Source organism: Patagioenas fasciata, chromosome 4, assembly GCF_037038585.1.
Source record: "Patagioenas fasciata isolate bPatFas1 chromosome 4, bPatFas1.hap1, whole genome shotgun sequence".
Classification (NCBI taxonomy): domain Eukaryota; kingdom Metazoa; phylum Chordata; class Aves; order Columbiformes; family Columbidae; genus Patagioenas; species Patagioenas fasciata.
Genome location: NC_092523.1, coordinates 11,839,155 through 11,852,293, shown reverse-complemented (window position 1 = coordinate 11,852,293; position 13,139 = coordinate 11,839,155). Strand labels below are relative to the sequence as shown.

Here is a 13,139-nt window from a genome sequence, read left to right as displayed (position 1 = left end):
ATACATTTTACTGCTTTATGTTTTCCCTGCAAAGTAGGGGTCTACAGGAGGAATGTGCAGACCTTTCAGTTTGGATGTACTCCGTTTGAGGAAGATCTTTATAACAAAGTTATTCCACAGGTAGTAAATGTGCCCACTGGAAATCTGCCACAGGAACAGTGTTGTGGAGTTGTATTAGACTGATGAGTCAGGCCTCACATCCTTTCTGAAGAGACTAACAGCATGTCAGTTATTACGTTACTACTGTCTACTTGCTCATTTGTCTTATTGTTGCAGAAAGAATAAAAGCTGTGTTAGTCTAGTAGGTAAGGATGCCCTGCTTGCTCAAAGACCCTATAGTTGAAATAATAACAAAGCAGGACTCTGAAAAGAAACGACAAGAGAATAACAAAAAATTAAGTTGCTGCTGAGTTTTGATGGGCTGAAGGACTCTAGCTTCACTAAAGCTTCATTAACTAAAACTAGCAAGACAACAATGACACACGTGCTGCCATTGTGGCGATGAGAATATGTTTCCATGTTCTTTTTGAGAGCCATGAGTACCAGAGCTGTTTGCAGAGCATGCTGAAAAATCTGATGGGTATTAACTATTCTTCCTCACTTTTGAAATTGATCACTTTTTAGCAAGTGGCCTAGAAGTGAAAAGCTTTATTCTTAATGTCGGTTCTGTAAGCCATTCCATTTCCACCCATATTGGTTAATATAAATTAAATTCCCTCTCTTCACCTATTACAAGACAAGCTGGGGGAAAGGGTTGCTTTTCTCTGTACTTGCAAATTATTTGATGTAATTTGTTTGAGACCTCCTTCTTTCATCATGCTTTCTTAAAATTAGAACCAAATTAAATGTGTTCCTAGCCTTTGCAGAATACATTGATTAGAGCTGAATTATGCTCAGTTGTGATCTACATTGAAATTTGCATGACACATCTCTCCTGGAGTGAAACTAAAAGGGAATTTCAATCATCCCCTATTTCTTTTCAGTGAATACAGTCCATTAACCATTAAATCCAATAAGTTGTGGTCAATATTTAGAACAGATGAATGTGTAGATTTAATGAATGATGCAGCTACTAGAACAAAAGTCTCAAGTACTTACCTAATCTGTGCTAACTGAATAGTTTATGTCTATTAAAGGATAATTAATGACAAGCACCTATCTTTTTTTTTTTCCTTTTCTTGTTTGTATTGCAGCAGTCTCCACTGTCCCCAGTTTCAATCAAGACAGCAACCTTGATTGTGAAAATAAATACTGTAAGATCTTGATTGGGAAAATATGTAGGTTTAGTATGACTCATTCTGAGCATTTGCAGTGATTATGTGTGTCTGCTTATATGCAAAAAGGTAGCATGAGCATATGTGTTTTGAGGGGCTAAGGTAGCAGATGCCTACTTTCATAGACCCACAGTGGCAAGTTCAAGCCTTCTGGTCTCACACACATGCCAGTTTTCAGCTTCATAAGCTGTAAATGGGTATTTGAACATTAAATTGAAAGGCAACTGGTATGAAATGTTATGGGTTGCATCCTGTAAATGGTAAAGGGTCAGCAGAGGACCTACATCCCACAGAAAGTCATGCGTATGCTTAACTTGTCATGTTGACAAAGTTCCACTGAAAATAGAAGGGGAAATCTAACAATTTCATTTCTACTGGGTCCTTTGAGCCCAGGATATTGTTTCAGGGGACTGTACAACTCACTGCACATGTGAAAAAGCAGAATCATTTTTTCCTGGCTTTCTGCTGCCTGCTATCTTCTTTATTTTTCTTGTCTTGTTTTGATGTGTTCTTTCTCCATTAGTTTTCAGAAACAATTCATTCTTCATTTGAAAATATTGTATTGGAGAAATTATATGTGCATGCATAGAAGAGAGTAAGAAAGAGACAGAAGTTGCTTTCTGTCTGGATCCGACAGGAAAAAGCTTCTCAAGTAGCTCTCACAGTAAGAGTAGAGCACATCTAGGTTGTCTCTGTGATGATATAAAATAACACCCACCCCACCTCACATCACTACACAGACAGCCTCTAATCCCAGATGTCTAACATAAAAGCGCCATAACCTTGTGATACTATTAAATGAAAGGTAAGTTATAGATGGGTTCTGACTAGAGGGAGTGACTGCAGAACCTCTGCTCTGAATGGATACAGCCAGCTTCTCCCACGACAGTTCAATTTTTCCCAACCCTCTGTGCAGCGTTTGGCTCTGCAGTGTTAGTTCTCTGATGACAGAAGTGCAACAACTGAACTCTGAGAGAACTGGTATTGTCATGCTTTTATAGATTTTTTTTTTTTCAAATGCTTACACAGATATATATTGGATCTTTGTTTGTCAAGCATAAGCACTGTCAACTGCATCTGCTCTTTTTTAACTTTGGAAATGACAGCTTTCTGATCAAAGAAAATATCAATTTTCTTTCCATCCTGAGGAATAATACAGTTCTGGTTCTCTTCCAAATAACACATCTCATGTCTTGTTGCTTTGCTCTTTCCTTAAGACATATAACTTACCATAGCAAGCTTTTCAATTAGGGCCTGATCCAAAGCTTATAAATGCCATTGGAAAAACAAACAAACAGACAAACAAACATTGCCTTCAGGCTCTGCCAAACACTTTTATGTGTAGTTATTCACACAGTGGTCACACTTGCGTGACAAGGCTACATTGTAGGAACAATATATACAATGCAGCATTTCCTTAGGATATTAATAGTCATTTTGGATAGTGGGAAAGCTACCCTTCTCCTTTTCTTCATGTCAGTTCTGGCAATCAACTGTAAAATGTGATGGTGATTAGACGTGGCAGATTTTTTGTGTACCAGTTCTTTTATGCACCAAAACTTACGTCCTATTTTTTTCCCCATCTATATTTCTTTTACTTTTTAATCTAAGACAGAGATTTATAGCATCTTTGGGCACTAGCCACGCGATCCAGTTTCCTGACAGATGCAAAGGGAGAATTTCTGGCCTCTCATATCTGTCTTTTCAGCTCTTGCCACAATGTGGTAACTGTAAAAAACCCTTTCTTACCATTGCACTGCTGTGCTAAGAGTGTGAGTAGAAAATGGTAAGAGAGAGACTTTAGTTTTCCACAGAATGTGCCAGCACGACTCTAATGTGGGCAGTTGTTCAGCCAGCTGCAACTTCAAAAGTGTGAGTCAAAGTGGCCAAAGTGAAATCTCTAACCGAACAGCATCCTTCCCCCTATTGTTGACCAAGGAGGACAGTGGGGATACCCATTGCAAACATAACCCCTCTAGGTGCTATGAAATCAAAGCAGGGGAAAGGACAAGCAGTCCCTCAGATGGAGGGGGGAAACCTTCCAAGGGCACAGACAGAAGCTTTTCGACAGGTTTCATGAACGCTGAATGCAGCCAGTGAGCTCAAGGCGTTCCTGAGCACGGCACAGACATCAAACTACCAGCAACTCCCCGTCAGCTCTGATCCTTCCTGAGCTGCGCATTAGCGGAAAGTTGGGCTTCCTGTTGCTGTCGCCTGCGGTCCGGGAGTCAATCAAACCGACTCCGCGATCCCTGACTGAGCTTGTGCCTCGCAGCCGCTCGTCTGCGCATGAGTCGCCGCGGGAGGCTCCGCGGCTGGAGTATTTCAGGGGCTGGGCAGCGGGGGAAGATGCTCAGTGCCTGAAGGCGGCCGTGCGCCCGTCGCAGGGGGACCCGGAGAGGGCGCCGGCGCGGGGGGCACAGCAGCCTGAAGGCAGCGCGGCTCGGCCGTCGGGGCAGCTCCCGCTTCAGCACCGCGGACAGCGCGCAGCGAGCACAGCGCTTCGGCTCCGGGCCCCGCTCCCCGCTACTGCGATCGCGCTCCCCGCTCCTGCGATCGCGCTCCCCGCTACCCCCGGCCCCGCTACCCCGACTCCGCTCCCCCGGCGCCCCGACCCCTCTCCCCGGCTCCGATTCGCGGGTGCCCTGACCTCACCCCTACCTCCCGCTCGGGTCCCCGGGTGCCCGTCCCCAATTCGCCCGGACCCCTCTCCCCCGCTTCCTGGCACCGCTACCCAGGTATCCCGGTCCCGCTCCCCGCGGGAGCTCTCCCCTCTGGCCCGGCTGTCAGCCCGCCCAGCCCCGTTCCCCTCGCCCCTCTCTCTGCACCTTCCTTTCTGCTCCCCGCCCCCTGCTCCTGTCCCTACACCCCGCTGCCTCCGGCTCCTCTCCCCGCTTCCCCGGCCCCCTGTCCCCCGGTCCGCGCCGCCGGCAACATGCGCGGGCGGCCGCGGGCGGCGGCAGGCGAGGCTGCGGTGCCGGCTCGGATGCCTCCTTCCTCCTGCCCTCACCCGCTCCAGGCGACCCGCTGAGAGATGGACTTGGCAGGCGTGCTGCTGGCGTTGCTCCTGGTGCTGGTGCTGATTGTCTCTCTACTCTCCAACCTCCTGGTGCTGCTATGCTTCGTCTACAGTACGGAGATCCGCAAGCAGGTCGCCGGGGTTTTCCTGGTGAACTTATCCTTTTGCAACCTGCTCCTCACCGTCCTGAACATGCCTTTTACGCTGCTGGGGATCCTGAGGAGCCAGCAACCCCTCGGGGGCTGCGTCTGCAAGGCAGTGGGTTTCCTGGAAACTTTCCTGACTTCCAACACGATGCTGAGCATGGCAGCACTCAGCATCGACAAATGGATTGCCGTGGTGTTTCCCTTAAGCTACACCAGCAAAATGCGGTATAAGGACGCAGTGATACTGATGGGCTACTCGTGGCTCCACTCCCTCACGTTCCCCTTGGTATCTTTGTTTTACTCGTGGGTAGATTACAGCAACGTTTATGCCTCTTGCACCTTGCACCTGAAGGAAGAGACGGAGCGGAGAAGGTTTACAGTATTCACCATCGTCTTTCACTCCACTAGTTTCATGCTGTCGCTGGTGATCTTGTGTTTCACGTACTTAAAGGTGCTGAAAGTTGCCCGGTTCCACTGCAAGCGGATAGACATTATCACCATGCAGACACTGGTTTTACTGGTGGATATACACCCCAGGTAATGCGTGCGTGTTGGTATTCACAGCCCCGTGGCAGTTGCGGTAGGTACCCCGGGAGGAGAGCATGTCCTGCCTCCCCAGCACCCTTTCCTTCACTTCTGACTGCCCTGGCCACATGGCGAACCCTTCTGCCTCTAGTTTCAGACGCTGCTTACACTGCCAGAAGACTTGTGCGTTTGTAGCCTGCTTTGTTTAAATGCTAGTCCCGCTCGCCGGGTGCTCCCACTTGCCCGAGCTCCCTTTAACAGGGAGCCGCTGCTTTGGTGAGTGTGATCGTCCCCAGGGTCGCCGGAGCCGGGGCTGCCCTCCCCTCCCCAGGGGGCTGCCACCCTCCCGGGCTGGGGCTGCGCTCCCTCCGCGGGGGCTACCTCGTCTTGCTCTCCCTCAGGGCAGGATCTCTCCGGCCGGGAGTGAGTCCTTCCCCTCTTCCCTGGGTTCACATCTTTCCTCCTCGCTTCTTGCCTTAACCCACCGACTGCTCTTTTCCCTTTGCAGTGTGAAGCAGCGCTGTCTTAATGAACAGAAGCGGAGGAGGCAACGGGCTACTAAGAAAATCAGTATTTTTATAGGGTCGTTCGTGATCTGTTTTGGTCCTTACATTATCACCAGGTTAGTATTGTCTATTGGGATGAGGGACTTTCCGGGACCCGTATACCCTCAGATGCACAGGAGCTCAGAGGGTGCTACAGCTAATTTTGGGGTGCCGGAGCCGAAGACCCGGGTCTGGTTCTGAGGGGCAGAATACACAAGCACACATGTACTCACACTTGCACACACGCCGACCCTGCCCGCACGCCCAGCCCCTGGTGAAGCCCCGGCAAACTCTGTCTCTCTTTTCTTCATTGCAGCCAGGTCGGGGTGCCTCTGCCAAGAGCAAGAGGCTTTTAGGACAGATACCAGGAATTAATTGCATGCCGGTGGGAGATAAAAGCAGTTTAAAAGACTCACCACCTTTCCATATTAGCACGACCAGAGCAAGAGAGAGGAAAGCAGACAGCTTTTCGTGATTAGCTCAGTAATTTTTTCATTTTTAAAGCCATAGGGCCAAACTTATTGGAAGCTTTGGTGATATAATTTAAATTTATCCAGAGTGATAATTTGTCAGATAAACTTTGTGTCTGGAAAACTTAATGTCTGTAATGGTGCACAACAGCCTTGTGATGAGGTGTGAGAGTCATCTCCCAGGAAAACCAATAATGTATAAGAAACATCATACTCTTCAATCGGTCAGAATAATTGGCATCCACCCTGGTGATTTGCACCTTTTTAAACAGTCATGTATCATTCTCATTCCGTACTTTCTTAGTCTTTACACAACATATGGCTATTATTTTAAATTTTTGCATAAATCAGTGAGCTGGAAATCAATTTAACTCTACTGAATTGAAGCATCTCAGGATTTAGCCTTTAATATCTTAATTGAAATGGGCTAAATTTTTCACTAGCTTCTTTTTAAAAATTATGTCCCTTTTCACAGTGTTTTCAAGACACATTTAAAGAGAACTACTTTTGTCAAGGAAGGTGCACTAATCTTTGCAAAACCACCCTGGTCAGGACTTCCTCAAGGTTGCTGCCAAGTTGCCAGGGTCTGCAGCCACACCAGCTTACAGAAATCGTCTGGCTTTAGAGCACTGATCTTTCACAGTCGCACGTATATAGGCCATTTATGATCACAGTCATTACCCTTCTTTTTATATGGGCAAGGGACAGATTGAGCCCAGTGCACAAAAATGACAATATTTTTTAACCTTTAGGATGACATTTCTATCAGTTTCCCTTTATCTGAATGCATGTCAGGGATTCCTGACAGATCGCCTGGATAACTCTTTTTTTTTTTTTTTTTTTTTTTTTTTTTCAGTTGAAAGGATTATTGCAAGTATTAACATTACATCACAGAGTTTAAAGGTTAATTATACTGTTCGGTACATTCTGAGTCATTTTCTATTAACTTCTGCCATAATCAGGATAAAATTATATTGAGCAAAGTGGATTTTGCCATCTTCTTTCCATCTGAACATTAGCAAGCTCAGCAAATTCCAGCGTTGCCACATTTTTCAGGGCAGAGATAATTCTCATAAACTCTAAAATAAAAGTGACTTCCTTTTTCAGACCTTACATTTGGCAAATGTGGGATGGTGCATTTTCTACATGTGACAAACTGGTATCTTGTGTCACTAGAAAGAAGACTGAGGGTTTATATAAATGTGAGTTTCAAGTTACAGCTTCTGCCTCAGTCACTAACACTTGAGGTGGACCAGTGACAGAGAAATGGGAAGTATTTGGGGAAGACAACATCAAAGGCTTTTTGCCCCAAGGGCAAGACAGTGGCACTGGATAAAAGGTGGTGGTGAAGCCGAAGTTAGAGGACTTGCTGACATGCACTGTTCTCCATTCTTCCACCATTCTGGTATTAGAGCAGTTGACACTGAAGGAATCTCTGTGGAGGCAAAATCAGAGATCTCCCTCCTGTTTTCTTGCTCTTTGGCCTGGTGACTCAGTTTGTGTTGTGAGCTCAGTATTTGCTCCTCATTTCAGAAATTTGAATGAAATTATGATCATTAGCAAAATATTCGTCTGTTCACTAAGAGCAGACAGATTAATTTCATCTTTTCTGTAGCAGCACTGAAAACAAGAACATGATACTGAGATGCGTTCAGATGGATGTTTCTAAGGCTGACTTGATTTGTACAGGCCCTTCATCTTATTAAAATCTAGGTAATTTTTCTTATGTTGGCTACAGTGCAATTGTGTTTGGGCCCATAGTAGATTAAAGGGAATACATAGCAATATATCTGTTTTCATGACTGAAAGATACTGTCTTCTTCTTATTTAATGTCTTTATAAAAACATCAAACATGTAAATATCCAATGTATGTTTCTTGTATCAGGACGATATATAGGATGCAACAAACCTAAGCAAGCATGCAACAAGAGTCATTTATCATACATTTATTTATTCCTCACATTTTGTGCCTTCCTATTCTCTCTGTTTTGAATTCACTGGAATTTTTTCCAAGCAGCTTCAAACAGAAGTGATCTGTTTTTCAAATGCACATGCCACAGGAATTATTTCAGTTTCATGCATATAAATGAGAAATTTGCCTAACAAAGTTCAACTACTTGTTACAATGTTCAGTCCTAGCAGTGATAAGTCAACTTTTCTATGTGGAGGGATCAGAACAACTTCAAAAGTCAATGCCCTGCAAGCTGGGAGCTCTGCACTTTGGAAAGAGGCCAAAAGGTTCTTCAAGCCTTGACAAAGCTTCTGATCTTACATCTTCAAACAATTATGTTTTAGGGTAGAGGAAGTTATTTTTTTCTCTTGGTACTTTTTTTTTTTTTCCTTCTGGAATAAATATAGCAAAACAGTATATTCTTGGTCTTGCAAAAGACTTCACAAAAGATATCCAGATAATAAAAACTTCTCACCACGTTCTTTCCACTTTTCTGGAAAGTTTTCTCACTGCAGATGCACTGTATGCTAGACATTCGCTGAAATAGTCCGAAGGTTTGCTCTCACTTCTGTGGAAAAAGTGTTTAACTTGTTTGCAGTTTCTCTCCCACAATTAATACACCCATCTCAACTGAGGTGCCCTGGCCACTAATCACCTACGAAACACAGACTAGGAGACATTGGTCTGGAGGCAGCTGGCTGGTCATGTAATGATGATTAAAATGTTGTCTCCTTGTTTTCTTTGGCCAAATCTGGTCAGTCAAGTACACGCAGAAACTTTCCTAGGTAAGCAGATGCGGTTGTGCTCTTAAGCATAATGTGGATTTACCACTGCCACTTAAATCTTTCTGAAATATTGCCATGTTGTTCTTCGTACTACAATGGTCTAACATGAACCCTTTTTGCATATGTGATAATTCAGAGCAGTGGTGTAATTCAACTTGATTGTTCTGTATCTGAGGCACTGGTTTCAGTGGTCTAGTACAGGTTTCTCGTGTCCTTTGAGTGATGCATGGTATCCAAAACCTTTACATACGTTGGCAGATATGACAAAGGACCTAGAGGAGACCCACAACTTGCAGGAGCAGTAGCCTGATGTCAAGGGGGTTACGCCTGAATGTCTCAAGTGTTACTGAACAGCACCACTCAGTCCACTGAGTTGAGTGAGCCTGGATGTTCCCAGTCGCTTGTGTCTATCTCAAGCTTACCATGGGAGAAGGGTAGTCACTCCTGTCACCAAGATTTTGACCACTTACCAGCATAATTCTCTAAATTCAGAAAGTTAGCAATAATCTCCAGCACTTTCTTATCTCTGATGTACAGGAGCATTAACTTCGAAAACACACTTTTCTCTCTTTCCATACTGGGAATGATTGTTGTCTCCCAGCGGTCTTGCTAGGAAAGTTCCCTTTGCCTTTGCTGAATCCAAGGAGTAAGTACAGGGCCCTTCTCCTGCAGAGACTGTGTACTGTAAGAAAATAAGTGTCACTTTAATGTTTCATGAAGCATGAGTTGAGCACTGGGGTCAGTGTGAATATAACACTCAAGTGTTTCCTTCTCTCTTTAATGTTTAACAGGTTGATAGAGCTCCTTCCTTTTGTTACCATAAATTACTACTGGGGAGTTATAAGCAAGTGCCTCACCTACAGTAAGGCTGCATCAGATCCATTTGTTTACTCGCTTTTACGTCAACAGTACAAAAAAGTTCTGATCAACATTGTCAATAGGATACTCAAGAGGGACCTGTATCCATCATCGGGGTACAACAGCTCTCTCGACACTGAAAATGATTACTGCTTGCACAGAACAAACTAACAATATGAAAAGCATTCCGCTTCAAATGAGACAGGTGTTTACTGCTGTGGGAAAGCTGCCTTTTCCCTCTTGTGCTCACAGTAGTGACAGCGTCTTCAAGGTGTGAAAGCTGCATTAATGTGATGCAGTTCATTGTGGACTTTTCCCTGGTCTGCAGCCAAGTACAACACATTGCAAAGCCTTGACCCTGAGTGAGCGGAGTAGGCTTGAGGGTTTTGAGAGAACCTTTGGAGGCTTTAGTGAAGCTTAGAGAGCTTTCATTTGTCTCATGTCCGAAGACTTGGTATATTTTGGAGTGTCCCACCTCAGGCATGATATTCCAGCATCTTCTGGGACCACAGGAATCCCCAGGTTGGAAGGAGAGGTATAGAGCCCTCTGTGCTGTGTATGTAACTTGGCAGCTGTGGATCTGCTCTGTTAGTTTCAAACATTTCAAATAAGTCTTTTAATTGACTGATTTATTGTATTGGTGCCTCAAGTGAGTGATATGGGTCAGCACTTTGAATCTGAGATTGTTATTATTATTATTATTTATTGCTAGGCATCATGATTGTAACATAGCCATTAGGAAGTGGTATATATATTTGATATGCCAGTATTCTATCAAGCATAACCAAAGTCCACATATCTGAGTTACTACTATTTAGCACTTCAGTGGTATGTGATTACAATAATTAGAGCAACAGTAACAAAGACATATATGGAATTAAGTTAAATCGCACTGTAGTTCCATCACTGAGCTAGTAGTCCTGTTCAAACAAGCTTTTATTGAGAAAAAAAAAGTTAGACAGTAGAAGTGACAGATACCGCTGTGCTTAAGATCTATTACTTCAGAAGCTGTTTTCAAAGAACAAGCTAAAATATATTAATTCTTTTTAAGGGACAATTAATGTGTAAAATATTTCATGCATCGGCTATATTTGGTGGATTGTAATAATATTGTACAATCTTTTATTTCATAATGATCAATTAATCTGGTGATTTTAATAGATATCAGGAGATGTCTGAGAAATATTATAGCAGACCTGCTGCCAAATGCCCAGAAACACAAAGCTTCTTTATTATTACATGTATTTTTCTCTTATTTATTTTTAAGTCTAAACAGGCTTTGGAAAATGTGGGAATTATTTTTGAACAATATTCTTTTGATCATATGAGACATGACATTCTATGGCATTCAATAAGCTGCTATTTTCTAATTGAGTACATAAGGGGAAAATTAAAGCAACTCTAAAGTATATTTTAAGAAAAAAAAAGAAAGAAGACAGTAAAGAACACTTATATTTTATGTAACAATGGACTTGACCCGATTTAGCATTGAGAAGGCTATTCCTGGTCAAACTAACCGTATAAGCATGTGATTAGGCCCAAATATAATTTCCTTTGAAGTTAACAGCTCTGTTCCCATGCTGAAAATGAAGTACCTGCTTAACTGCTTTGTAAAATCAGTGGAGCATTCAGCACATGGAGAGGGATGTTCCCACCATCCACAATGAGGAAGGAGAGTGTCTAATTGCAGTCCCACTGAAGTGAAGGGAAGGTGATGCTGCATAACAATTACAATGTTCTCTTATCTCCTACTTTTAATCTCTGAGGCCTTTCTGATGCTTTTTTTTTTTCCTGTCATGCAAGTACCTTATGCCTGTGTTTTTTTTTGCATCTATAGTTCTGCCTGTGTTTAAATTGAATGTACTATAATGGTTTTGTCTTCTTAGTAAAGTATTTGTACTCTCTCCAATTTTGTGTAAATACATTATTTCAGAAAAAAAACCAAACAAACAAACAACATGTTGTCTATGGAATCTTTTCAGTTTTACTATATTCCTTTCTGCCTTCGCACACCTCCCCCTCTGCCACCTGATGCTTCAATCTTTCATTTCAGCTGCAACGTAAGGACCGTGGATGCTAAATTTTTGGTTATTTTTTGGTCAGTTTTGTGCCAAAAAGTTTTGATAGTCTGAAGCATTTAACTATGAATAAACATGAGTTTAATGATACCTACAGTTGTTTGCTTACCTTTGGTTACCTAAACAAAATGGGACTCAATTTAAGAAATCTATGTTACATACAGTTCAGTGTATAAATTATCACCTTCAAGACATACTAATATGAATAAGTCTTTGATCTTTTTCTGTCTTAGTATCAGGGAAAGAGTAGAGGAGAGAAAAAATAATAAACTTTGGAGCTATTACAGCAATGAACTTCTAATGCTATTAAACTATAGACCACATTTTAAAAGTATAAACCAGGAAATAGCTAAACTGCTACATCTGCTATTAAGTTAATTAATGAAGATAATTCATGCCAGTTGAGGGTGTTGCCATGCACACACTTCACAATACCACTCAGCCTCACAAAGCATTGAACATTTCTGGAGGTGTTTAGGTCTAGATGGAAAAAAACCTTTTAGATTTATTTTCCATAGAGAATTAGTAAGGTAAGGTCTACAATATGTTCCAGACACAAGGTCGCCACAAACTAAGGAAAAGTCCAAGAGAACTCTAGTCCTCTCAATCTTGATTTGCAATGAAATTTATGTGCCTTGTTTAGCATTATCAGAAGACATCTTCCTTTGCTCAGTATGCACAGCCAGTTCTGCAGGTTAATTTTTCTTTCTCCCTTCTTCTCTCCATCTCTTCTCCACTCTCCACCAGAGAAGGGCTTGCTCTGCTTTTCTAACCAAGTAGGAAGCGTTCAGCAAGAGGGGTCGGTTTCATTACCCCAGCTTCCTGACCTAGGTAAAACTCCTGTTAGCTTGATACTTCATTCACTATAGTCATGGAGGGACCCTGAAATTAGTTTTAGGTGGACAACCAGGTCCAAACCAGATTTTTATTCTGTCTGGAAAAGTCCGGGAAAACAACCAATTAGAAACAGGGTTTATACAATCAGTTAGCACTCCGGTAACATAAAATACAGGTTCAGATATCAGTTGAGGAAATTATTGGGGCACAGCAAATAAGAATAATGGAGATCCACAGTGTGCATACATGTGGCTCATGAAAAACAATGCCAGAACCATCCCTGACTCCAGGAGAATACACTCACTTGTCTAGTGAGGAAAGCACACTTACTTATATTAAAGTAAGGAATTATATTAAGGGAAAATACACTTGCCCGTTCAGCAAGGAATTATTAAGGAAAATACACTCGCCAGTCCAGCGAGGAATTATTAAATTATCATTCATCCACATGTGGAGATGAGGCAGCCCCAGTTCCAGGAGGTTACCTTAGAAGGCGCTCCTGTCTAAGGGGAGGGTCTCTAGGCTGCATTTTTGGCCCGCTGCTCTGAGTGGACACACACAAAGGGAATCCTCAGCGGGAACCCCGTGTTTATAGTCTTGTGAGATCTGGCTGTGGGCATTCCAGAAGCTTCTCTGCACCCCCATTCTGG

At 43.0% G+C, this 13,139-nt stretch overlaps 1 protein-coding gene across 1 annotated transcript; it reads left to right on the top strand.

The window, feature by feature from the left end:
* Positions 1-3,624: 3,624 nt before the first annotated feature.
* On the top strand, positions 3,625-11,699 carry GPR78 (G protein-coupled receptor 78). The gene is made up of 3 exons (XM_065837678.2): positions 3,625-4,976; positions 5,473-5,586; positions 9,508-11,699. The coding sequence occupies exons 1-3, from the start codon at positions 4,309-4,311 to the stop codon at positions 9,743-9,745; spliced, it is 1,020 nt and encodes a 339-aa protein (XP_065693750.1). The 5' UTR covers positions 3,625-4,308; the 3' UTR covers positions 9,746-11,699.
* The last annotated feature ends 1,440 nt before the right edge of the window (positions 11,700-13,139 follow it).

What these genes read in the sequence shown, in the direction of transcription:
- GPR78 (XM_065837678.2), top strand. Translation starts at nt 4,309, where the DNA reads ATGGACTTGGCAGGCGTGCTGCTGGCGTTGCTCCTGGTGCTGGTGCTG. An exon ending in CTGGTGGATATACACCCCAG is followed by an intron (nt 4,977 to 5,472) that starts GTAATGCGTGCG and finishes TTCCCTTTGCAG; the next exon opens with TGTGAAGCAGCGCTGTCTTA. An exon ending in GGTCCTTACATTATCACCAG is followed by an intron (nt 5,587 to 9,507) that starts GTTAGTATTGTC and finishes AATGTTTAACAG; the next exon opens with GTTGATAGAGCTCCTTCCTT.